Here is a 24,099-nt window from a genome sequence, read left to right as displayed (position 1 = left end):
GTTATCCTCCATAAAATTCTATATTCCATAGAGTTTCTATGTTCACAGAAAATCTTTTATATATGACTTTTATTAAATCTTTTACATATAACTTTTATTATTAACAGCAAACTAAAACAGAACAGAGAAAATGGAAAAGAGAAATAACAGAAAAAGAGAAATAACAGAAAAAGTGAAAACTACAGTAAAAAGTAGAGGAAAATAGGAAAGAAAGATAAATAAGAGTATAAAAGTATAAAAAAGTAGCTTCTGATAGTCTTCACAACAATTACAATTATATTTTAATCTCTTACTCTCTAGAAAGTTACATCATAACTCTCTTCTGTCTATAATCTATCCTGTCTAATCATAAAACATAAGTTCATTTTCTTCATTTTTATGCAAAATATTCATAAGGAATTTCTAGGCACCAATAAATGTAGATATTGTCCTTTCTGTAATCAAAAGAAGTCACTTGTCCAACAAGTTCTGTCAGTTTCACCAATCATTCTTTCATGGTGGGTAATGTTGAATCTTTCCATCTTTGTGCATATATTATTCATTCATTCATTCATTCATTCATTCATTCATTCATTCATTCATTCACTTACTTAGTTATCTTACATGCCACCTATCTAACCTGGAGAGGACTCTAGGTGGCTTACAATCATTAAAAACCAATAAAAAACATTAAAACAACACATAATAGCATTAAGTTATCTGAAAATTTATAAGATGGGAAGAAAGGGAGAAAGATGCACATGTGGGAAAAGAGGTGAGGTCTTATCTTAGTCCCTGAACCACCTCCAGAATAATGTACCCCCATTGAGGCTCCAGGCCAGTTGGCAAAGCAAGGTCTTCAGGCCCTTTTGGAAGGCCAAAAGGTTGGGTATGGGTCTTACCTGAGGGGCCATAATGTTTCAAAGGGCAGAAGCCACAGTAGAAAAAGGCTCTTCTCCTGGATCCTACCAGCCAGAATTCCTTGATAGATGAGGTCCACAGTAGTATATATAATAGCATATAATAATTTTGCCATGGTAGTAGTCATATATTAAAATAAACTTCCATGGGGTTTTTGTTTGTCCTGTACTAAAAAAAAATCTCTCTTCAGTGGGGTATTAATGTTATTATTCCTGATAGAGTAGAAAAAAAAACATTTATCTCTAAACTCTAATGTCTTGTATTCATTATTATAACAAATGTTTGCACTCTTATCAAAATGTTCCAGTAATGTAATTTTTCTGATCTGAGAAATATCATCACATTTTCTTTGATATATGCACTGTAAAACTTGTTTCCTTCCTTCATTTAACTTATTTTTTTTAATTTGGCAGATTGAAGCCAAAGTAAAAGAAGCTCAGCACCACAAAACATTAAATCAAGAATTTAACCACAAAATTCAAGACGTAGCCAAAGAGCTTGATTCAATTCAATTGAAATTGAAAGAGAAGACTAATAACATCACACAAGCTAAAAGAGATCAAAGGGTAAAATATTTTGTTTAAAACCTAATTTTCCTTATCTAAGAATTTGATGGAATCAACCTAAGATTATGCCTTTTTCTCTGAATTCTGACTGAAATATTGAGAATGCACCTTTATAAAAAAAAAGGTAGGGAGAGAGCAGTCTTCAGCACTACAGTATCATGAAACTACAACTTTCTGAGGTAGTGTAGTATAAAATAGTTTTGATAACGATGGCTTGATATGCGGATGCTTCATCACCTGTTGGAACAACTGAATGTGTGTAGTAGCACAGCTACTCTTTGGTAAACAGTGGTAGTTTAGATTGGGAACTCCATTGCTAAGTGAAGCAGTCATAAAGTTGACATTACATGAATGCACTGACTTACAACCGCAGTCCCAGCAGCCATTGTTAGATGAATCCAATGCAGTCATTAGTTGTAATGCCACATGATCACCATTTGTGACTTCCTGCTTGCTTCTCCACTGACTTTGCTTGTCAGAAGGTTGCAAATGGTGGTCCCATGAACATGGGATGTCTGATATAATTGCAAGCTAGTTGCCAAGCACCCTTGTATTTTTGAGCTATAAATGGACTGTAGGTGTCAATAATGTATCATGTTTATCCTTTTGCCATGTGTGATTTTTTTTACAAAAATTGAGCTCCTTGACAAAATAAAAATCATGAAAAAATGTAAAGGTAGCATTAATTCTGAATAAAAATAACTTTTCACCAATTCATCTTATGACTAAAATATTCTTCTTTACTACAGAATCTGGATGAAGAAGCAGACAGCTGTAACATAAAGCTTCTGGAACTTGAGGCAGCTGTCCAAAGCTTTGCAGAGCAGAACCCCCAGCTAGGTAAACAGCTGGCTGGCAAAATTAATAAACTGACAGAATTCCACCAACAAATAATTAGGGAAGCGGAATACAGGGCATCAAAGCTAAATCAGGTATGGCATCATATTGGACTGATACGTTCTGAAGTTTTATCATTCAGAGAATGTTCTGTTAAGTAAGAGCAAAGTCTTTGTGTAGGACTTAGGTTCTGTAAATGATATACCATGCTGCTTTTACAGAGCTCAGTATACCAATTCTACTTTTATTTTCTTTCTTTAAAAAAAAGCCAGTCCTTAATGCAAATAAGTTACTAAATATCTGAATTACCAGAAATTATTGTAATTATTATTACACATAGCAATGTGAAAACACAGCTGCCAGTTCTTTAGCTGGTGTTGGCCTTCATATGTATTGGGTTCTTCCCAAGAACCTAGGATATGATAATGTATCTGTGTAGTATAAGTGTGAGTCCAAGCAGTGTGGCTTTTTGGAACTGACAGATGAAAATGCACAGATTTTCTAAGTGTCACCCTGGATTTTTTGGTATGGCACCCAGTGTTCCCATAATCACTGGAAACACCACACCTGGTTTATGCCACAATCTTTCAGCTTTGATTTTCAGATCTTGGTACTTTGTGACCTTCTCCAATTCTTTGACTTTTATTTTACTATCCCCTGGTTTTGCCACATAAATTATCCACATTTTCTTCTTTTCAACTAGAGTTAAATCTAGCATGTTATGAGCGAAGTCTTTATCAATACAATAGTTTATATTTGGAAAACCCACGCTATTTTAACCTTCTTATTTTTTATTATTTTTCAGCTATATGATCCACCAATTTTTCATTCCAGGCACATGACAACTTTTACAGATGTTCCAGTGAATTGATATAGAGAATGTGTTCAGTCATTAGTATTATTATTTCCTTAAAGTAGCTGAAATTGAAATCTTGCAACCTCACATAGTACTACAACGAGAGCAACAGATTCAGTATACCAAGCACAGTATAAAAAAGACAGAAATTGCAGGAATGCAATTAGTTTGAAATTCTTATTTATAGGAGCTCATGACTTTCTCTTACATCTGCCATAGCTATTTTTCTATAGGGTGCAAAATAAGCAAGGGATACAGTATGTACATGTTCTTGAATGCATTCAGACAATGTGTCAATGTTTTGTGTATCCCAGATATAAACACTTGAAGTATAATTGTTTAAAACACATGCATAACATGCATATGTTCAATGAATGAATTTTAATGTAAGTGGTTTAGTAGAATAATACTTTACTCAAGAAATGTAAATGTTAAAAAACATAAAGAACTGAACTGAGTGGCAATTATACTAAGGCAGATCTAAGTCCTGTGTACATTTGTTCTTCAAATGTATTGACATTTCTTGGTTTTTTTGCAGGCTGTTTCTCATTTAGATGAATATAATGAAATGCTAGAATTCATACTAAAATGGATTGAAAAAGCTAACATTTTATTACATGGCAACATAATGTGGAATTCTGCTACTATACTTTGCAATCAATTTATGTCTCATCAGGTAATAATAGACCACATAACCTTTCTTTTTCTTACTAATAGCAATAAACACAATTGGTGCATCGAAAAAACTATAAGCAGAAGTTTCCAGTCCCAAACCATAGCATTTTTACTGCACCTCTTAATGAAAGTGAGATTTCTTTCGTTTGGCATCAAAGATCCTAATGTACATGGCAACCCATCTCATGAAAAAGTAACTCTGGGCAGAAAGCATACAACCTGCAAAATGTGACACACAAACACACACACACACACAGAGAGAGAGAGAGTATGGAGAGTATATGTACTGTTTGTGTGTGTGTGTATTATCCAGAAAAAATAATAATTTTAAATTAAAGGCTAAGAAGGGCAGCATATGTCAACAACAAAGGAGCTTCCTCAGCAACTTACATGTTTCCTGGGGCCCTCAGGCTGATGCCATAACCAGATTTTGAAGCGTTTCCAGAAAATTGACAGGAATGGGGTTAGCCTCTTTTAGGAGAGGAGATGTTTCATAAGGTAGGCACTTTGGTAGAAAAGGCCCACCTTCTGAATCTTGCCAAATGCAGCTCCTTAGCAAATTGGGCCCTCCCCGTAGCACACCCTTTCTGTAATATCTTATGAGAAGAGCGGATATAATTGAGGAGAGGCAGTCCCTCAAATATCCCAGCTATATGCCACAAAGGGTTTTAAAGATCAAAACCAACTTCTTGAATTGGACACAGAAGCAAACTGGCAACCAATGCAACCAGAGCAGATTCTGCTATTCTTTAGCCATACATACCTACCCACGCCACTGCATTTTGCACCAGTTGAAGTTCCATTTACACTTCAGGGGCAATTCCATGTAGAGCATTACAAAGGTCTAGTTAGCTACAATTGCCACATGCTGTTTGAGCAGGAGTTGTGAGTTCAGGAGAATCCACAGGTTGCAGAACAAATCTGTCTGAGGCAATGCAAACCCCATGTGGAAATTGTTTCCAAAATCTATCCAGTGGATTTCAAGAAAACATACAAGGATAGACTCCTTAAGTATCACCAGCTGCCTGCAATTAGTGCAGGTTCGAGTCCCACCAGGCTCAAGGTTGACTCAGCCTTCCATCCTTCCGAGGTAGGTAAAATGAGGACCCAGATTGTTGGGGTCAATAAGCTGACTTTGTAATAATGCTGCTTGGGGGGGGGCGAAAGCCCTAATAAGCAGGCATATACATAGAATGAAGGCTATTGCTAAGCACATTGATTTGCGCTTCTTAGATTGTAAGCCGCCCTGAGTCTTCGGAGAAGGGCGGGATATAAATGGGATTAAAAAAAATATTCCCCAAATCATATATTCAAGCCATTCTTAATATTCTCTTCTGAAGATTGGCTGATTGGACCTCTTCTAGAGAATGATTGGCCTAGTACGGAAAGTGAGATACCTCATACACCCTTGATCACAGACTGCAGTAGTCTACCTACAGTAGTTTAATAGGAATAATAAGTATTTACAAAGATTAATAAAAAGCTACTGAGAAGCTTTGTATGAGATCAGGCTCATCGTGCACTGGAAATTCCAAGTTGCTAATTTACTTAGATGAATCTGCATGGAGTTCAGGACTACAAATTTCCTCTTAGCATCTTTTCAGGTAATGGTGTGATTCTAGATAAGTGTATCAAGGTGTGATGACAGTTAACATTAAATAAAGGGATTGTGCAATCTCATTTCTCTAATGAAACCTTCCACATTAGCAGAAATTAAAAATGTACTTCTAAAATACAATTGATATTTCACCAAAGTTATAGCTGCTATTTTTTATTTTTATCCTATGACTGATTTAAAAAATGAATAATTGCAATAATTTTGAACGTAAAGTTTAGTTCAGTTGTAACTGGAAGAGTTAAACATCATCTATTTTATACAATTTAGGCCATGTTTGAAGAGGCTGGTGAGCTTCCTAGGGATCTTGAAACTATGAATGAAAAAACTGAATACTTGGCAAGTGTGTATTTCACTGAAGACATGTCTCAGCAAGTGTCAGATCTTCGCAGACAGACTGAGGATTTACAGCAGGCTCTCAAACAGCGGCTACAAAATATTCAGGATGCAGCCAAAGTATGTGGAAAGCACTCAATATATACATCATCTGTGGAGTGTATTAGGAAAGCACAATACTAATATAGTTCATTTTGATGTAGCTATTCATTTTTAAAGGGACGCGGTGGCTCAGTGGGTTAGGACACTGAGCTTGTCGATCAGAAGGTCGGCAATTTGGCGGGTCAAATCCCGAGTGCCGCATAACAGAGTGAGCGCCTGTTAATCGTCCCAGCTTCTGCCAACCTAGCATTTCGAAAGCATGTAAAAATGCAAGTAGGAAAAATAGGGACCACTACGGTGGGAAGGTAACAGCATTCCGTGCATCTTTGGCGTCTAGTCATGCCGGCCACATGACCACGGAGACATCCTCGGACAAGCGCTGGCTCTTCGGCTTTGAAACGGAGATGAGCACCGGCCCCTAGAGTTGGAAATGACTAGCACGCATGTGTGGGGGAACCTTTACCTATTCATATTTTAAAAAATGTATTCTATTTATTTTTTATTGTAATTTTTTAAAAAAATAATATTAATTTTTATTTACTTATCACATTTTGGAATACCCATCTCCCTCCGTGATAGACTCCAGGGGGTGTACAATAAAATATTAAAACATAAAATTAGGATATATAAAAGTTAAAATTTAAAAAGGGGCAAAAGTTGATTAAAACATTCTTAAAAATTAATTGAAAGATGAAGGAAAGTTATTCAGGGTGCTCTCCATCCCCATGGCTATGCTTGCCTCTGGGCTCCCCAAGCAAGGCCACATATTATGTATATATTTATACGTCACTCTTAAAACATTAAGATGCCTGAAAACATGTTTTCTGATTATGCTTTAAACTCATGTTTTCCGCTACACATTTTATGTTTATAGGATATGAAGAAATTTGAAACAGAGGTAAAAGCTCTTCATACAGCTTTAGAGCAAGCTCAAGCCACTCTGACATCTCCAGAAATTGGCCGTTTGAGTCTGAAAGAACAACTTTCTCACCGACAGGTAAACCAATCATACCAAGGAGATACTACTTGCAGAACACAGTTGTGAAGTATTAATTCTTGGGTTACTTTAAGACTGGGAACCTTCCTTCATTTCTAGGATGAATCCTAATAATAAGAGCCATCCTGATATTGGGCAGTGGAGTTAATCCATCTAGTTGTCCATTTCCAGTTGGGTGCTGGAAAAGCGAAGAGAAGGGAAAGTTAAATTCAGCATTGGCCTTTGTGGTATTTGTTATATTCACAAATGGCTTTCTAAGTTTATCTTAGTTCACAGTGATTTTGTAAGTATGTCTTTCAGAATACAGGCAATCCTCATTTAGTGACCACAATTGAGACTGAATTGTTGCATACTTCATTAAGCGAAATGGTAACTAAGTGAATCATCATAATTTTTGACTTCAGCTTTGCTTTGCTTTGCAGACCTGCAAAGGTTGTAAATGTGGGTATGAATTACTGTTTCATTACTGTCCTAAATGTGAACAGTTGCTTTGTGAGGCAGTCATTAAATGAGGACTACCTGTACTTTAATGTCTATTCTCATGTTGAAATGAAACCACTAACAAACAGATACATTTATTAAAGCTTAACTTCCAACTGCTTTGAATCTTTGGGATTGCCATATTTCTTAGGTCTAGAGTCCCATTCATTATTGTTCTAAAATGTTCTACCGTAAAATTCAATTTGAACATTTAAGTCCTAGAATTAATAATTATATTCATTTTTAGCTCATTTTTGCAAAGCACACATAGTAGCGTTGCTTATGTGTGCTCAATGTTTCTAGCATTTGCTTTTGGAAATGGAATCATTGAAGCCAAAGGTTCACGCAGTCCAAGCTTGTCAGAGTGCTTTACGGATCCCTGAAGAAGTTCTCGCTACTCTACCCATATGTCACGCAGCTCTTAGGCTGCAGGAGGATGCCAGTCATCTACAGCACACAGCTATCCAGCAGTGCAATATAATGCAGGCAAGTGTGTGTTAACATAAGACTCAAACTAATACATTGCTGCGATACACTTTCCATTGGAAGGATTTATAGAAGGAAAGCTGTAAGTAGGGGTTAATGATGAATGAAAGAGCTAAAATGTATGTGAAAAAGTATGAATTGGTGTCATCCAAATTGTTATGTATTGTTTGAAAGTATAGGTTGTTGTATACTGTTGGTTGTTGCTAGTTGCATGTTAGACTCATATGAATGATGATGATGGATGAACCAGACCTAGATTTTTCATGAACATGTATCATTATGGGAAGGGTGAGGGGAGCTAAACTAAGAACCGTAAGCAGACAAAAAAATATACAGTGATTTGAGATGAAGCTAAAGTGAGAAAATCTTGCAAGGAGTTTACTTTTGGTCACATTTATTTAGTCTGGTATATAGGTAGTAGCCTCGGCTTACAATCATTCGTTTAGTGACCAGAGTTGCACGAGCACTGAAAAAAATGACTCGTGACCGTTTTTCTCATGACCGTTGCAGAATCCCTGTGGTCATGTGATCAAAATTCAAGCACTTGGCAACTGACATGTATCTATGATGATTGCGGTGCTCTGGGGTCATGTGATCATGTGCAACTATCTGACAAGCAAAGTCAGTAGGGAAGCCACATTCTCTTACCAACCGTGTTACTAACTTAACTGAAGTTGATCCACTTAACAGCTGTGGCATGAAAGGTCTTAAAATGGGGCAACACTCATTTAACCGTCTTGCTCAGCAATGGGAATTTTGGGCTCAATGTATGTGGTCATACGTTGTGGACTATCTGTGGCATATTACATATCTACTTAGAAATAAATCTTACTTTGAGATTGCAACTTTGCCCTCCTCGTTTTAGGTGATGATTGTAATGATGATGCTAAATTAATGAAGTAGTTATCTTATTTGACAGGCTCAACTATTTATTCTTTCTCTCTAGGAAGCAGTAGTGCAGTATGAGCAGTATGAACAAGAGATGAAACATCTGCAGCAAATGATAGAAAAAGCCCATCACGAGATTCAAGAGAAGCCCATATCTACAAGTAACATCCAAGAATTGGAAGCCCAGATTTCATGCCACGAGGTATTACAACTGAGGTCCAAGGATGACTTTTGTTTTTTAAATGCTAAAAATCACTTTGCTTTCCTATGATCCTTTTACTATAACAGAGCTGTGGAAAGAAAATATCTCATAATTTTGCCTTTTTCTCACAATAGGTAGTTGAAATTGGTAACAGCTCTTAATGTAGCTATTATAGTTCCATTCAACTGACACCATTTTTTGGTGATCATCTTCTAGACTTTTTATTTTAGATCCTGAGAGTTATATCCTACTCACTTTTAATTGTCTTTGGGGTTATTAGATATGCTTTCAGAGAAACAACTTTATGACACATAGCAAATTATATAACGTGTCATAATGAATTTATTGGTCTCCCTTTTGGTGCACCATCGTCTATATTTTAATGTTGCCCGTTCTCTCTATATATCACTGATATTAATATAACAATCTTGTCTTATAAAGATATAAACATCTACAGACCAATTCTTATCACCCTTATCAAATGCTTGCGTAAATAACAGTTAATGGTTTCCTTAGAAGGCTTATTTATTTATTTGTGTATTTATTTATTTATGATTCTTTCGCTTTTTCTAATACACAGTGCTTCCTTTCTTAAAGTACCTGGTTTTTCAGAAACACAAAACAAGAAAAATGGTTGGCAGACTTTGTTCAGGCACAAACAGCTATCTTCTCCCTATGCCCTTTCCTCACTATCTCTGTTCTGCTCTCTATTCAGAAATCCACAAGAACAAACTTAATACCTTCTAAGCTCTTTTTTGTACCAAGCAACAATGATCTAGATTAGTAGAGTCATAAATCATCCAAAATGCCCCTATGTTTCCTGAGAAGGGAAACCTCCCTTATGCTCTAAGTATATTTGTTTTATGTGACCAGGTTTAATGCCTAGACCACAGGTCTGCAACCCGTGGCTCTTTCAGCCATCTCCTGCGGCTCCCAGTCCTCTGCCATGTGCAGTCCCCCCCAAAAAAAGTGGGACTAAAAAAGTTCAACCAATCAATTCAAATATGCAGGGTAGGTGCATATCTCGCCTTGGCTCCACTCTTCAGTCAAACCCTGTTCTGCACATGCGCGCATGTACACGCATGCGCACACAGTTTTTGCGGCTCCCAGTTTTTCCTTTTGTGAGGGAACCGGTTCCGAGTGGCTCTTTCACTGTTTCAGGTTGCTGACCCCTGGCCTAGACGATACAGTTTTAAAGTGTGAAGATAATTTTGAGTTTGATCTATAAACTATTTTTATAAAGGCAAATATTTTGAACAACTGTTGGGCATAGAGCAGGGATCTTGGGCTTGTTTTATTTTGTTTGTCTTTTTTTTTCCCCCTTCGTGTTTCATTCTCTGAGACTGCCTATTCAGGTCTATGCAGTTTCCATGGCAAGGTTTTTCAAAAGTGCTCTGCCACTGCTTCCTTCCTTTCTCATCTTTTTAGTTGGTCCTAATTTAACTTTTCTTTAAACAAGTAATTGCTTTAACAGATTATCATCATTCATTTACCCATATAATCTAATCAATATACCAAAACTATTGATAATATGTCATATGTTAGATGGCACATAGGGATTGCCTCTGTGGAATAAATTGAAAAACATTCTGTGAGTTGGTTGTATAGGATAACAAGTAATGCAATAACACTATACATTTACTTAAATATGTTTGTTAAACAACAAAGATGATGAGGGGACTGGAGGCTAAAACATATAAGGAACAGTTGCTGGAATTGGGTATATCTAGTTTAATGAAGAGAAGGGTGAGGGGTGACATGATAGCTGTTTACCAGTGTCTCAGGGGCTGCCACAAAGAAGAGGGAGTCAAGCTATTCTCCAAAGCACCTGAAAGCAGGACAAGAAGCAACAGATGGAAACTAGTCAAGGAGAGAAGCAACCTAGAACTAATGAGAAATTTTCTGACAGTTAGAACAATCAATTAGTGGAACAACCTGCCTCCAGAAGCTGTGAATGCTCCAACACTGGAGGTATTTAAGAAGAGACAGGACAGCCATTTGTCCGAAATGGTATAGGGTTTCCTGCCTGAGCAGAGGATTGGACTAGGTGACCTCCAAGGTCCCTTCCAACTTATTATTATTATTATTATTATTATTATTATTATTATTATTATTATTATTATTATTATTATTATTATTATTATTATTATTATTATTATTGTTGTTGTTGTTGTTGTTGTTGTTGTTATTTGCAATGAAAACACCATCAGTGTAGTGGCTAAAGCAAAGTAATATCTCTAAAATATGAACACTTGGTTCTGAATCATTTTAGGATTTTTTTCCTGCTGCTCTTACAAGCTAATGTATTATTTTTAAACTATTTTTATGTATTAAAAATTAAAAGGAATTAAAGAATGAAAACTCTCAAAGAAGGAAGAAAACATATGTTCAGACTGAACTGAGCTATATATACTCATTATTTCATTATCATTTCAAATGAGTCCTATAACTATGCGCATTTATATTACATTCTTTTTCATGTGAGTAGCAGCGTCCTTACAACTATTATATGGAATGAAAGTTTGCTAGTCAGTCTCTTAAATTTTCATTCAGGATGGGTGGTGTTTTTCTATTTAGTTTTTGTTTTTACTATACTAAATTATTTTAGGTACAATATGAACTGTAAAAACCTGCTGGGCAACCAAGTCAGGAGATCACTTTGTTTCAAACGGAAATATTTAAAGACAAAACAGGTTATGCCAACAGCTTTTTTTGAAGAGCAAAATATGAGAAAATACCAGAATAAGAGAACGCATATTATTCTGAAAGAAACAAAGCCATTAACCAATACAATTGAGTTACAAATTTATTTTCACCTTCAGAACTGGTTATATTGTGGATATTTCTATGGAGGCTGAGGCAATCACTCTCAAAATTGCTATAAATCAGTCTCAGTACACATACTGACAATTTCTCCACTGAGCTTTTTTATTTGGATATATTATTTGTGAAAAACCTCCTTATATAGCCAGGAGCTAAATAAAAAAAAAGATTGATTGACATGATATATGTACAATAGTTGGTTTTGCATTAATCCAGTTACATGGAAAGAATTTCTTCCACTTATTTACTTATAGATCTTCTTTGCACTCAAGACAATTTAAGCTCTATACATGAAAGAGTACATTAGGATAATCCAGGAAAATAAGATTATACTTATATATCTATACTTATACTTGGTTATACTATGCTTAGATTGTTGAGGCCATGGTTCTCAGTAAGATATATAATTCTTTCCAAACAGTTCTTTGTCTGGTAGATTTTAATTTGGACTTAATCATTGAGAAAAGAACTATATGTACTCTATGATTTGTTATATTTTGATTATGGATGCTCCATACTTGAAACAGTATATTCCAACATTTTTTAAATAGGTAACCAATAATTAAAGTTTTTTAATAATTGACCATATATTATACCACCAAACATAGCAGTACTTTGTTTCTTATTTTGTTTTAGTTTGTTTACTAGATTAAAGTATATGTACTGGAATACTGAAAAGAGACATTATCAAGAATTATTTTCCATGTTAAAATCATTCCTCCACTCCTTTTACATAGATCATTAAGAAACTCAGTCTAATAGGCTTTTGTTCAACTCGTAGCTCCTCAGAGCAAGACTGTGAGATCCATTAAAAGCAATCTTTGGTAGAATCAATTCAATTCTAGCTTCCAGTGAAGGAGAATATATGTAGCTTAGGGTTGAAATGAGGGGTCCTTGGTGCTCTCTGAGCTTGCTTGTTTTCTTGCAAACCTTTCATTACCCTAACTAGGTAACATCATCAGTGCTAGGACTAGCACCAGGGCTTTTTTTGTCATAGAACTCTCAGAACGGAGTTCCGGCACCTTTTTTTGGATGGAACCTTGTAGGGTAGGCAAGGTGGATTGTATGACATGTGTGAGTTCCGGCACCTTTTTCTTTTACAAAAAAAGCACTGACTAGCACTGATAATGTTACCTAGTTAGGGTAATGAACGTCTGCAAGAAAACAAGCAAGCTCAGAGAGCACCAAGGACCCCTCAATTGTAGCTTCATTTGATTAAATTTTCAATTTTCTAATATCGATCAAGTGATCCTTCATCCGTAAGATTATTAAAAGCATAAGTTTGATTCAGGCTTTATGATCCAGATTTCAATTGGTGCTATTGCTATACCGTGTTTCTCACTGATAGTATCCAGATGTGACAAACTGCAGCTATTAATGCCACAGAGAAATAATGATCTATACAGCATTACATCTGTTCATCTGGAAATACAAACTAGTTTGTACTATGCAGTATCAAGCTATGATTACATTCTCACAGCTCATCTCAAAAGGGTATTCAATCTACAGGTAGTCCTCAACCTACAACCACAATTGAGGTCCAAATCTATGTTGCTAAGTGAGAAAATTTGTTCAGTGAGTTTTGTCCCATTTTATGACTTTTCTTGCAACATTTGTTGAGTGGTTCTCTTTAGTTAAATTAGTAACATGTTTATTAAGTGAATCTGGTTTCCCCACTGATATTTCTCAGAAGGTTGCAAAAGGTGATGACATGATCCCAGGACACTGCAAACGTCATAAATGGGAGTCAGTTGTCAAACATCCAAATGTAAATCACGTGACCATGGGAATGCTGCAATGGTCAAAAGTGTGAAAAATGATCATAAGTCACTTTTTCCAGTGCCTTTGTTACTTAGAACAGTCACTTAGTGAATTGTTGTAAGTCAAGGACTAGCTGTATTAGGTGCATACATGCCTTTTGCTGGAAAGTTCTTTATACTCCATATGCCAGAGTATATTATACAAATTTGGGAAACTTACCACCCAAATTGATACAGGATCTGAAAGGCTCACAGGCAAAGATTCATAGATTGATAAAATAATTTTACCACACATATTAGAAAATCTGTTGATATAAGGGTAGACAATGATTGCAAAGTGTAGGACTCAAGCAGAAAGATGGAGAGAGAGAGAGAGGAGGAGAGAGGGAAGTCAAGATTCAGATGTTGAGTTTCTTTCTCCTACTCATGTATCATCATGAATTGAGATCCATGCATTTTGGGGCAGAAATAGTAGTTGATGCCCGTATAGAAGCTTTATCTCAGGTGCTTTGCCTCACAAAAGCATTTCAAACTAAACCTGTTGCAGTGGACTGGCATTCAATTGTCCATGGCACTTTATTCTTGTCCATCTTTTGGACATTTGTTTTAAGAACTATAAATGCAATGTAGACTTTATTATGTACCAGTTGGGAGCCTAGCTACAAAAGCACCTGTAAAGAAAGAAAAATGTCCATGTCTAGTTAATTTCTGTATGTGTCCATCTTTTGTAATGTTGTATAAGAATCAGCAGCTATTTTTGCTTTTTCACTTTCTATACAGCATTCTGAAGCTAATACGGTATGCTAACTCAGTATATATGCTTATTAGAAACCTGACCCGAAACACTTCAGTTAAAGGGTTAAGCAGCAACTTCTATACCACAGTACCCTTGTTTTGCAATCCTTATTTGCTTTGTCAGCCAGGTTGAGTCAACAGATCTAATCCTAAATTAGATCAAACGTATCAGTCCTAGAGGAGATCAACCCTTTAGAAGGCCAGATCCTGAAGTGGAAACTCAAATACTTTGGCCACCTAATGAGAAGGAAGGACTCACTGGAGAAGAGCCTAATGCTGGGAAAGGTTGAGGGCAAGAGAAGAAGGGGATGACAGAGAATGAGGTGGCTGGATGGAGTCACTGAAGCAGTAGGCGTGAGCTTAGATGGACTCCAGAAGATGGTAGAGGACAGGAAGGCCTGGAGGAACGTTGTGCATGGGGTCGTGATGGGTCGGACACGACTTTGCAACTAACAACAACAACAACAATCCTAAATGTGTATTTGATGCAGAAAGGCAGACTTTGATATTTGGATTTTAGTTTGTGTGTGTGTTTTATTCCAAATGAAATCTGGATGCAATCCCCGTTATTGCTCTTCTTAAGCAATTACAAAAAAAATAGGTCTTTTTAATAACCACATTTGTTTTTGCAAATGCCCCTGGTAAAGCCAGCATATTAGAACAGAAAGAATAAAGTAACAGTGTTTGTTAGCCTTGCATTTTATTGTCTGCTCTGTTAACTATTCTATATTCATAAAGAGAAACAGCAGTTTTTTAAAAAAAAATACTTCCAGTTATCGCATGACCTCATTTCCCTGCTATGTAGTATATGGAGACATTCAGCTGGTTTTGGCGACGGCATAAATTATTCCTCCTGTCCCTCCCCTGTTTTGAGCAGAATCCTGTGTAGAAATGCTTTGTCTTTGTCACCAGCTTAATCTCCTTGCCTGTGATAAGTGAACAGTTCATTTGCATAGCTGACTCTGTTAAAGGGTTAAGTGTGCCTGTGATGCAGCCTGACTTGTTCTTTTTTCCACAATCAACATCCTGTGGTTCAGCTACTGCTGTGGCTAATATGGAGCGTCTGAAACACAGAGCTGTGATTTCATTGGCTGATCTTAAAGAAGCGAGCCCGGTTTTTCTCTAACGGAAGCAGAATTGCTGCTAGCTTGTACTCCTTATGGCCTTTACTGATCCTGCGGTTTTCTCAGGAGCTGGCACAGAAGATCAAAGGATACCAAGAGCAAATTGCATCTCTCAATTCAAAGTGCAAGATGCTAACAATGAAAGCCAAGCACGCTACTATGCTGCTGACAGTGACAGAGGTAGAAGGGCTTTCAGAAAGAATGGACGAGTTGGATTCAGAAGACATGCTTCCTGCTGCACATACTGCTCACCCGTCCGTAGTGATGGTAAGCAATGACCACGTCATTCCCATTTATCTGTTGGGATCATTATTTGAAGTATTGTTTCTCACACTCCTGTGAACAGGATTGCAATCATTTAGGTTGTTTACTTGCTTTTAAGAGATGTCAGAATGTTGTGGAGTAAAAGATAATGAACTCAGTTTATGCAAAATGGTAAGGTGAGCAGAAAAATGAAGAGAAATCAGTCAATTAACTTTGTCAACCATCAGATGGGTGTAAGCCAGCCGTTTAAAATATGTGTACTATATATATGAGCGCTAAAAACAGTAAATCATTCACTTTAAATAACAGTAAGTTAGGTTGAGGACTATACCTCTAATAACTCATTTTTTTAAAAAAAAAATATGGCTTGTACATCCAATGCAGATTGGATGTCTAAATGCAGAACTGAAGAAAAATTTAAAATAAAATGTTACGTTGCATATAAATTAACCATCTGCAGCAGTGGTAAATTGTTACAGAAGTTTAAACTAAAATATTTTATAGATGAATAAAATGCTTCTGTGTTAGCTATTAACAGTAAACAGGAGAACATATTTTTCCCCCAAGGCTTTTAAATCAAAATCAAAATATTTTTTACCATTATAGATCAGAAAATTAAAATTTAAAATATAAATTACAGAACAAAATTAAAAGATCTTCATCACTGCCCAGCAATAGGTGGCATTTCTCCTATCTACGTCTGGTAATAGTTTAGTGTTCAGCTCATCTGTTTTGCCTGGCGATCACTGGGGAGGTGCCATATGATACTTTTGGAAATCTCAATAATAACTCCAATAAAAGAGGACTTAACTGTTTCTATTTCCTCAGCTTTATTTGGTTCCTAGGCTCTTGTACATACCCTCATATAAGATGTCTTAAATGGGTGCTGGGGAAATTTGATGGACTATGGGCAGGGGTGACAAAATAAAAACTTTATTAGATGACTGAAGCTCCACTTGAATGAGTTGAATGGAGCTAAATGATTGTTTTTCAGTTATTTTATATTTTCATATTTATTTTTATTTATATATAATATGTAAAAATCACCTATCTTTACATGTTGATCAGCTGCTTTTTGCATTATTCCTACACAACAGTGATAGGGGTCTGTGTTTAATTTTTTTCTGCAGAAGAAAAGGTAACAGTAGATTAATGATGACATAAATTGGTGAGAACTATTTCATCTATATAAATGGATGCAAAAATACATGACTGGTTTTCATTATGCTGATGAATTTATAAGGGGCTACAAAAAGGAGCTTAAGAATCCCATACACCCCCGGTTTGTAGGTTGATCTGGAGAAAAACTGCATTATTTTTAGATATATCTTCTAGTTGTTTCTCTCTGCATTTTTTTCCCATGTGGTTTCCTTCTTGGTAGTATTAATACCTGTGTTTTTGTGGCTGTACTAATTTTTAAATAAAGCTGTTAGGTAAATTCCTCAGAAATTCATCCTTCATCACCTTTGCTAACATACTTTCGCTGCTACCTAGTGATGAGGAGAAAGGGGAGGGGGAAGGCAAAAAGAAAAAAAAATGTATAAAAGAGGTATTGACTTGCACCTACAGAGATGGGAAATGTTTTGCCTGCCAAAACCTACCTACTGTAGATTCAAGAATCAAGTAGTATGAAGATTCCCAGTTCATCTTGTTCTCTATAGTTGATGGGTATGCAGGTTTGAGAAGGGAGCATAGACTCTTATAAACTATGTTCTGATGAAACTCCACATTTTTGAAGACGTGAATTGCAAAGTCTTTCTGGTATCTAAATGATCTTCCTGTCCTTTGGGATGCATTTCCCATGGCAGATGACGGCTGGTCGCTGTCACACACTTCTGTCACCAGTTACTGAGGAATCTGGGGAAGAGGGAAGCAACAGTGAGATCTCTTCTCCTCCTGCCTGTCGCTCTCCTTCACCTGTGGCTAATGCTGATGCTTCTGTTAATCAGGTATCTTTCGCTCTCTCTCTCTCTCAGCATTCATTCATCTGTGCTGTCTGCAAACATCTGTGGTCCTCAGTGCACAATATCTCATTTGTTCAGTAAAGTGAGAGATATTTTTTCCAGGAAAAAACAAACAAACCTGCTGAGTATAGATCATTCATGCTTTGCAAATATAGAACCTTTATTTTACAATTAAGAAATCCCCACTCGTCCTCACTTGCAAAATTCGTTTAGCATATCAAACTTGTAAAAGAAGCTGAGAAAACACAACTTTATGCTAACGGATTGGAAATATTTCATTGCCTCTTTGTCTCGATTCTGTCACTAGATTGCTGCAGAAAGAGATACGGTGTTTTCCATTGTTTTGATTATGCAGGAATAATCCATTCTATTCATATGATTCCAGCTTTGGGGTGGGGTGTGTGTGTTGTATCTTCAACAGAAAGGTTCATTTAGTATGTATCTGCATATGTCTCTACATATGGTGCCAGCCCTTGTATCCATCAAAAGTATTTTGGAATCACTTTTACAATGAAAAGAAGTATAAAATGGAGTAAAACAGTGAAAATTGTAGATTCTGAGGTCTCCTTGCATGTACTGTAAACTTGAGATCTTCCTACAGATTTTCAGTAATATTCAACTTGTGGACTGTGAAGGACAATCCAAAACTTTACTTTTCCTTTAAGTACTTCACAGGTATGTTTCAGAACATTACCTTGCTGAAATATACAATCTTTTTTCCAGCCTTCATTTTTTTACTAGGATATTTGTTTGAAGGCTAGGAAAATATGCAGAAAAGATGTTCAGATGTTGCAAACTAAGTTTTATGAGAATTCATGAGAATTGTCAGAAGCAAATAAATAAATAAATAAATGTCCCAAAGTCATAATAAAAGGCATCATCTCAAACATGCAAAATAAAACCTTGATAAACCTGAAATGTTTTCGAATAAAGTGCTTTTGAATGATGAAACGTTAGGAGAAAAATGGGTGAAGCATTTGATGAAAGAAATATCTTCTTCATCATACTTTGGGGTTGATGGGCAGTCAGTAGCACAAAAAATATGTATGTGGAATGAAGAATGGATCTAACTAAATGCCATCATAATCTTAGAAGCAAATATCCTATAGTCAGTGAAGAAACTGAATCTGTAAAGAACTTGGTTGTTTTATTGAGATAATTCAAAGCCTACATCTAAAACATCTTTGAAGTACCTAAAGGGAAAAATAGTTGTCAGTGATACTTTAAACTATATCAGAAACTTGTTTAGGAAACAAATCTTATTTCCAATGCAAATAATGAAAAACGTGGATATCATAAATATACATGTAACATCTGAAATCAAATATTTATGTTATCTCTGTCATTGGCTTCATGTATATTTTAAATAGCATGTGAGTGGTTAAAGTAAATTCTTGTCTGGCTGATGAGGTTTCCTGGAACACTGGGATGCAATACTATATGTTTATCACTTATGTTAAATCAAAGATTGGAAAATTTATAATTCTTCAATGCCACATTTATAATTCTTCAGTTCTGTGTTTACTTAAATCAGTAATAGCCATCTTCTAAAGTGTATGTGGTGATGGTTGTGGTCTTTTTTTTTACATAAGTACAAGCAAAAGTGATGGGAACAAAATAAAAATAATGCTAAATGGGAACTACAGTATAAGACCTTAGTACTAAACTAGGATTTTTTTCAAAATTCAATAATAAGCTGAAGTTTCAGCACTTTTGAAAATACAACATTTTACCTCATGCTCATAGGACATTGCTTATTATCAAGCCTTATCTGCTGAACAGTTGCAGACAGAAGCATCCCAAATTCAGCCTAGTGCTCCGATTGCTCAGGAATCCTGTGAAGCAAGATTAGAAACCATTTCCGGTACTAAATTGGATGATTTACAACGTTCTTGGGAGACCCTGAAAAATGTGGTAAGTCTTTTGGTGTAAGGAAGAATGGAGCAAATATTGACAATAATGTGGATGGGGATTCCTGTTTATGTCAAAATAAATACTTGCAAACATACATTGTCTAGACTGAAAGTTAGATTGCATTGGAACTGTGAGGCCTTGAATAACCTCTTCAACTTCACATTCCAGAAGTCACAAGACACTTTTAAATAATCAGATGAGGCCTGATCTGTTCAACCCTACAGGTCCTATTTCTTATGTATTCTAAATAGCACTGCCTACAAACAAAGTATTAGCATGCTTCCATAAAATCTGAAAGGGAATAAGATTGCCAAAATGGGAGAGCACCGACCATGTTTTTGGACAAGGAATACTAGAATACTGACTTTTGAAAAACAAAAATCACAGTTAATAAATAATTCGGCATAGCTGATTAGCTGGAATATTCAGGAGGAGCAATCCACAATACAAATGCTGTTGCATATTTGAAGCTTTAGCTGCAGTTCCAGATGTGGCTCCTGGATTATTAATGAGTGTTGTGATTATACTGTACAGAACAAGACCCATTGCTCTGACACCCAGTCTTTTCTTTTTCCTAAACTTAAATCTCATTGTGACCCCTAAAGTCCATGAAGTTTAATATGTGAGGATACTGGGAGGTCTTTTTGCTTTTTCCATATCAGCCATTCAGATATAAAGATGTTCAGTAGGGGTCTTTCTTTGAAATAACAAAGTTATAGCAAAAAAATAAGCTATAACAAAGGGCACTGTGATTTTTTTAAAGATATTCACCAGGTATCTTTTGCTATGTTTTTAATCTAAGACTGTTGATTTTCTGAAATGTTTTAGCTTGTGTTCATTTCATGTCCTTATATTTAAGGGTTTTTTTTTCTTTTTTATCAACTGCTTTGTAAATATACTATTTGAAATTAGTAAATAGTCAGGTACTAGTCGGATTCCAAATAGGTGACTTCATGCCAACATGTGGATGTCTAGGAATAAAAGCAGCTGCAAACCCAATACGAACATCCTGAATCCATATACTATGAGGAGGATTAATGGCAAAAGAAATTATATGAAATAAACAATAGATTTTCTATCATTAAATTTATCAACTAGATTCTTAATAACTAATTCTTGAAGACTACTAGGAAACCACCCCTATGTAAGAAAAATGTAATGCAATGTCTGTTGCAGTGATACTAAAAGTTCAGCAAAACTCCTATTTATATAGGATAAAAGCAATTTAATTGTAATTTGAGATTGAGAGCTGTTTTGCAACAATTTGGCAACATAAATTTCATTGTAGTAATGTTTATCAAAAAAGCTCTGCAGTAATATGTCCTTTAAAATCCTAAGGTAAAATCACTAAGTGGTAAATTGTATGTTGTTAAAAAAAACTATACCTACGTATGCTTCCTTTTTCTGTTTAATGACATTTGTTAAATTAACTTTCATTAAAATATTGTTAGTTCACTGCATTTTCTCATTGTTTAATACAAAAGTTTAATCTCTATTTACAAATATATATATTTTTTAGATTAGTGAAAAACAGCGTACACTTTATGAGGCTCTTGAACGTCAGCAGAAATACCAAGATTCTCTTCAGTCTATATCAACAAAAATGGAAACCATTGAGGTGAAATTAAATGACACTCTAGACAGTCATAAGAGTCCAGAAAGCCAGATGGCTGGCCACCAGGTAAAATAAATAAATAAGCATATTACAAAGTTGTTTCTTGTTCAGCTGGATCTGATCTTCAGATCCAACTGTATGGCAAAGTTATGTGACACATGTTTTCATTCTCTGCTTTCTTTTAGAACGTGATATATATATATATATATATATATATATATATATATATATATATATATATATATATATATATATATATATATATATATATTCCTTGATAAGATTAAAAATACGAATCCCAGGCATGTTAAAATTAACAAACAAATGAACACTGGGATAGAATTAAAAACTAAAACAGTTTTTATTGCTGAAAAATCAAGCTTTCGTTGGCCAACTGCCAACGTCATCAGGATGGAGATGCTGGGGTGGGGAGATTCCGTTTATACTGTTGGTGTCTGCACTCTGCTCATGGAGCATGCTCAGATCTGTTTGTTGAGGTCTGCCGTATTTCTTTGAGTTGTCGCGCATCCGTTTTTGGGATGTATTTGTCTCTGGGTATCTGTTGTTAAAAGTGAATTGTTTATAGCTCCATGTGTTGTAGCCATAACCCTGGTCATTGTCCGTGTTCTCATGCCAGGGATCTTAAATGGTTGTTGCTCTTCTTCCTTGTGTTCGACATTGCAGAGTGGTTGTGTGCTGGTGCAACCTTGGATTTGATGCAATGAGATAATTTGTGAATTCTTGCGCTGTTTGTCTTCATGTCGCGCACGTCGTTGCTCTTCCCAATTTTTTAGTGCCTGGTATGCAGGGGGGAGGTCTATATGCCGGTTGATGGAGGAATGGTTTGAAAACCAGGCTTCCTTAAACAGGCGGCCGCCTTTAGTGTTGTCACTGGCAATAGCCTCAGTCCCTGCTAGATTAAAGGCATGGTTGTGTGTAGCCATGTGCGTCCACACCTGTGAACGTTGTTCTTGTCTTCTAATAGCAAGCTTGTGTTCATGCACCCTAGTCCTCAGTCGTTTTGCTGTCTCCCCAATGTAATTGCAATTGCAATTCTGGCATGATATCTTGTATACGACCGAGGCTTTTTCTTCATTGGGGAGTGGATCTTTAGGGCGCATGACGCAAGCTCGTAAGGTCCGATCAGGTCTGTGGGCAACACCGACTTTGTGAGGGGTTAGTATGCGCGCTGTGGCCTCGGATACACCGTGGATATAAGGCAGTGTTATCCGTGATGTTAAGGCGTTGTTACATTCATGGCGGGTAGGTTCACTTGGCCTGCTGTATTGTCTGATGAAGTTAGACGGGTACCCGTTGTTTTTGCAGACACGATAAAGGTGGCGTCTTTCTTCCCTTTTTGCCTTATTCGTGCTGCAATGCGTATCTATACGTCTAAAGAGGGTTCTGATACAGCTGGCCTTATGGGTTGTGGGGTGATTACTTTCGTAATGAAGTATCCTGTCCGTATGGGTGGATTTACGGTAGACCGATGTGTGTAACGAGCCATCAGGTTGACGCCTAACTAACACATCTAAGTAATCACCCCACAACCCATAAGGCCAGCTGTATCAGAACCCTCTTTAGACGTATAGATACGCATTGCAGCACGAATAAGGCAAAAAGGGAAGAAAGACGCCACCTTTATCGTGTCTGCAAAAACAACGGGTACCCGTCTAACTTCATCAGACAATACAGCAGGCCAAGTGAACCTACCCGCCATGAATGTAACAACGCCTTAACATCACGGATAACACTGCCTTATATCCACGGTGTATCCGAGGCCACAGCGCGCATACTAACCCCTCACAAAGTCGGTGTTGCCCACAGACCTGATCGGACCTTACGAGCTTGCGTCATGCGCCCTAAAGATCCACTCCCCAATGAAGAAAAAGCCTCGGTCGTATACAAGATATCATGCCAGAATTGCAATTGCAATTACATTGGGGAGACAGCAAAACGACTGAGGACTAGGGTGCATGAACACAAGCTTGCTATTAGAAGACAAGAACAACGTTCACAGGTGTGGACGCACATGGCTACACACAACCATGCCTTTAATCTAGCAGGGACTGAGGCTATTGCCAGTGACAACACTAAAGGCGGCCGCCTGTTTAAGGAAGCCTGGTTTTCAAACCATTCCTCCATCAACCGGCATATAGACCTCCCCCCTGCATACCAGGCACTAAAAAATTGGGAAGAGCAACGACGTGCGCGACATGAAGACAAACAGCGCAAGAATTCACAAATTATCTCATTGCATCAAATCCAAGGTTGCACCAGCACACAACCACTCTGCAATGTCGAACACAAGGAAGAAGAGCAACAACCATTTAAGATCCCTGGCATGAGAACACGGACAATGACCAGGGTTATGGCTACAACACATGGAGCTATAAACAATTCACTTTTAACAACAGATACCCAGAGACAAATACATCCCAAAAACGGATGCGCGACAACTCAAAGAAATACGGCAGACCTCAACAAACAGATCTGAGCATGCTCCATGAGCAGAGTGCAGACACCAACAGTATAAACGGAATCTCCCCACCCCAGCATCTCCATCCTGATGACGTTGGCAGTTGGCCAACGAAAGCTTGATTTTTCAGCAATAAAAACTGTTTTAGTTTTTAATTCTATCCCAGTGTTCATTTGTTTGTTAATATATATATATATATATATATATATATATAGAAAACAAGTATTTTAAAAGGGAAAGGGTATTACTTGAAAGCTAATATGTATTTGCCAAGTACCCATTCATTATTTTTGTTTTTACTGAATTGAACTTTTGATTTCATTCCAGATAGGCTGGGGAGGCCCATATAATCTTCAAACAAGTCTGTTTGAATGAATCATCAAGTAAAACAAATCCTGTTCCATTAACAAAATGTGCATTA

At 36.6% G+C, this 24,099-nt stretch overlaps 1 protein-coding gene across 1 annotated transcript in view; it reads left to right on the top strand.

The window, feature by feature from the left end:
* The window catches only part of SYNE1 (spectrin repeat containing nuclear envelope protein 1), a gene marked incomplete at its 5' end in the record, with an annotated part of 342,823 nt that overhangs the window by 189,814 nt on the left and 128,910 nt on the right, over positions 1-24,099 (top strand). Inside the window, 11 exons of the mRNA XM_081315102.1 lie at positions 1,314-1,466; positions 2,216-2,398; positions 3,698-3,835; positions 5,720-5,905; positions 6,762-6,884; positions 7,668-7,850; positions 8,797-8,940; positions 15,509-15,709; positions 17,515-17,655; positions 19,417-19,584; positions 21,104-21,265. Of these exons, the coding sequence (XP_081171228.1) occupies positions 1,314-1,466; positions 2,216-2,398; positions 3,698-3,835; positions 5,720-5,905; positions 6,762-6,884; positions 7,668-7,850; positions 8,797-8,940; positions 15,509-15,709; positions 17,515-17,655; positions 19,417-19,584; positions 21,104-21,265 (1,782 nt within the window). The remainder of the gene's footprint in view (positions 1-1,313; positions 1,467-2,215; positions 2,399-3,697; positions 3,836-5,719; positions 5,906-6,761; positions 6,885-7,667; positions 7,851-8,796; positions 8,941-15,508; positions 15,710-17,514; positions 17,656-19,416; positions 19,585-21,103; positions 21,266-24,099) is intronic.

The sequence above is a fragment of the Vipera berus genome (assembly GCF_964194415.1).
Source record: "Vipera berus genome assembly, chromosome: 1".
NCBI classification, from domain to species: domain Eukaryota; kingdom Metazoa; phylum Chordata; class Lepidosauria; order Squamata; family Viperidae; genus Vipera; species Vipera berus.
This window is presented reverse-complemented; position numbering and strand designations above follow the sequence as displayed.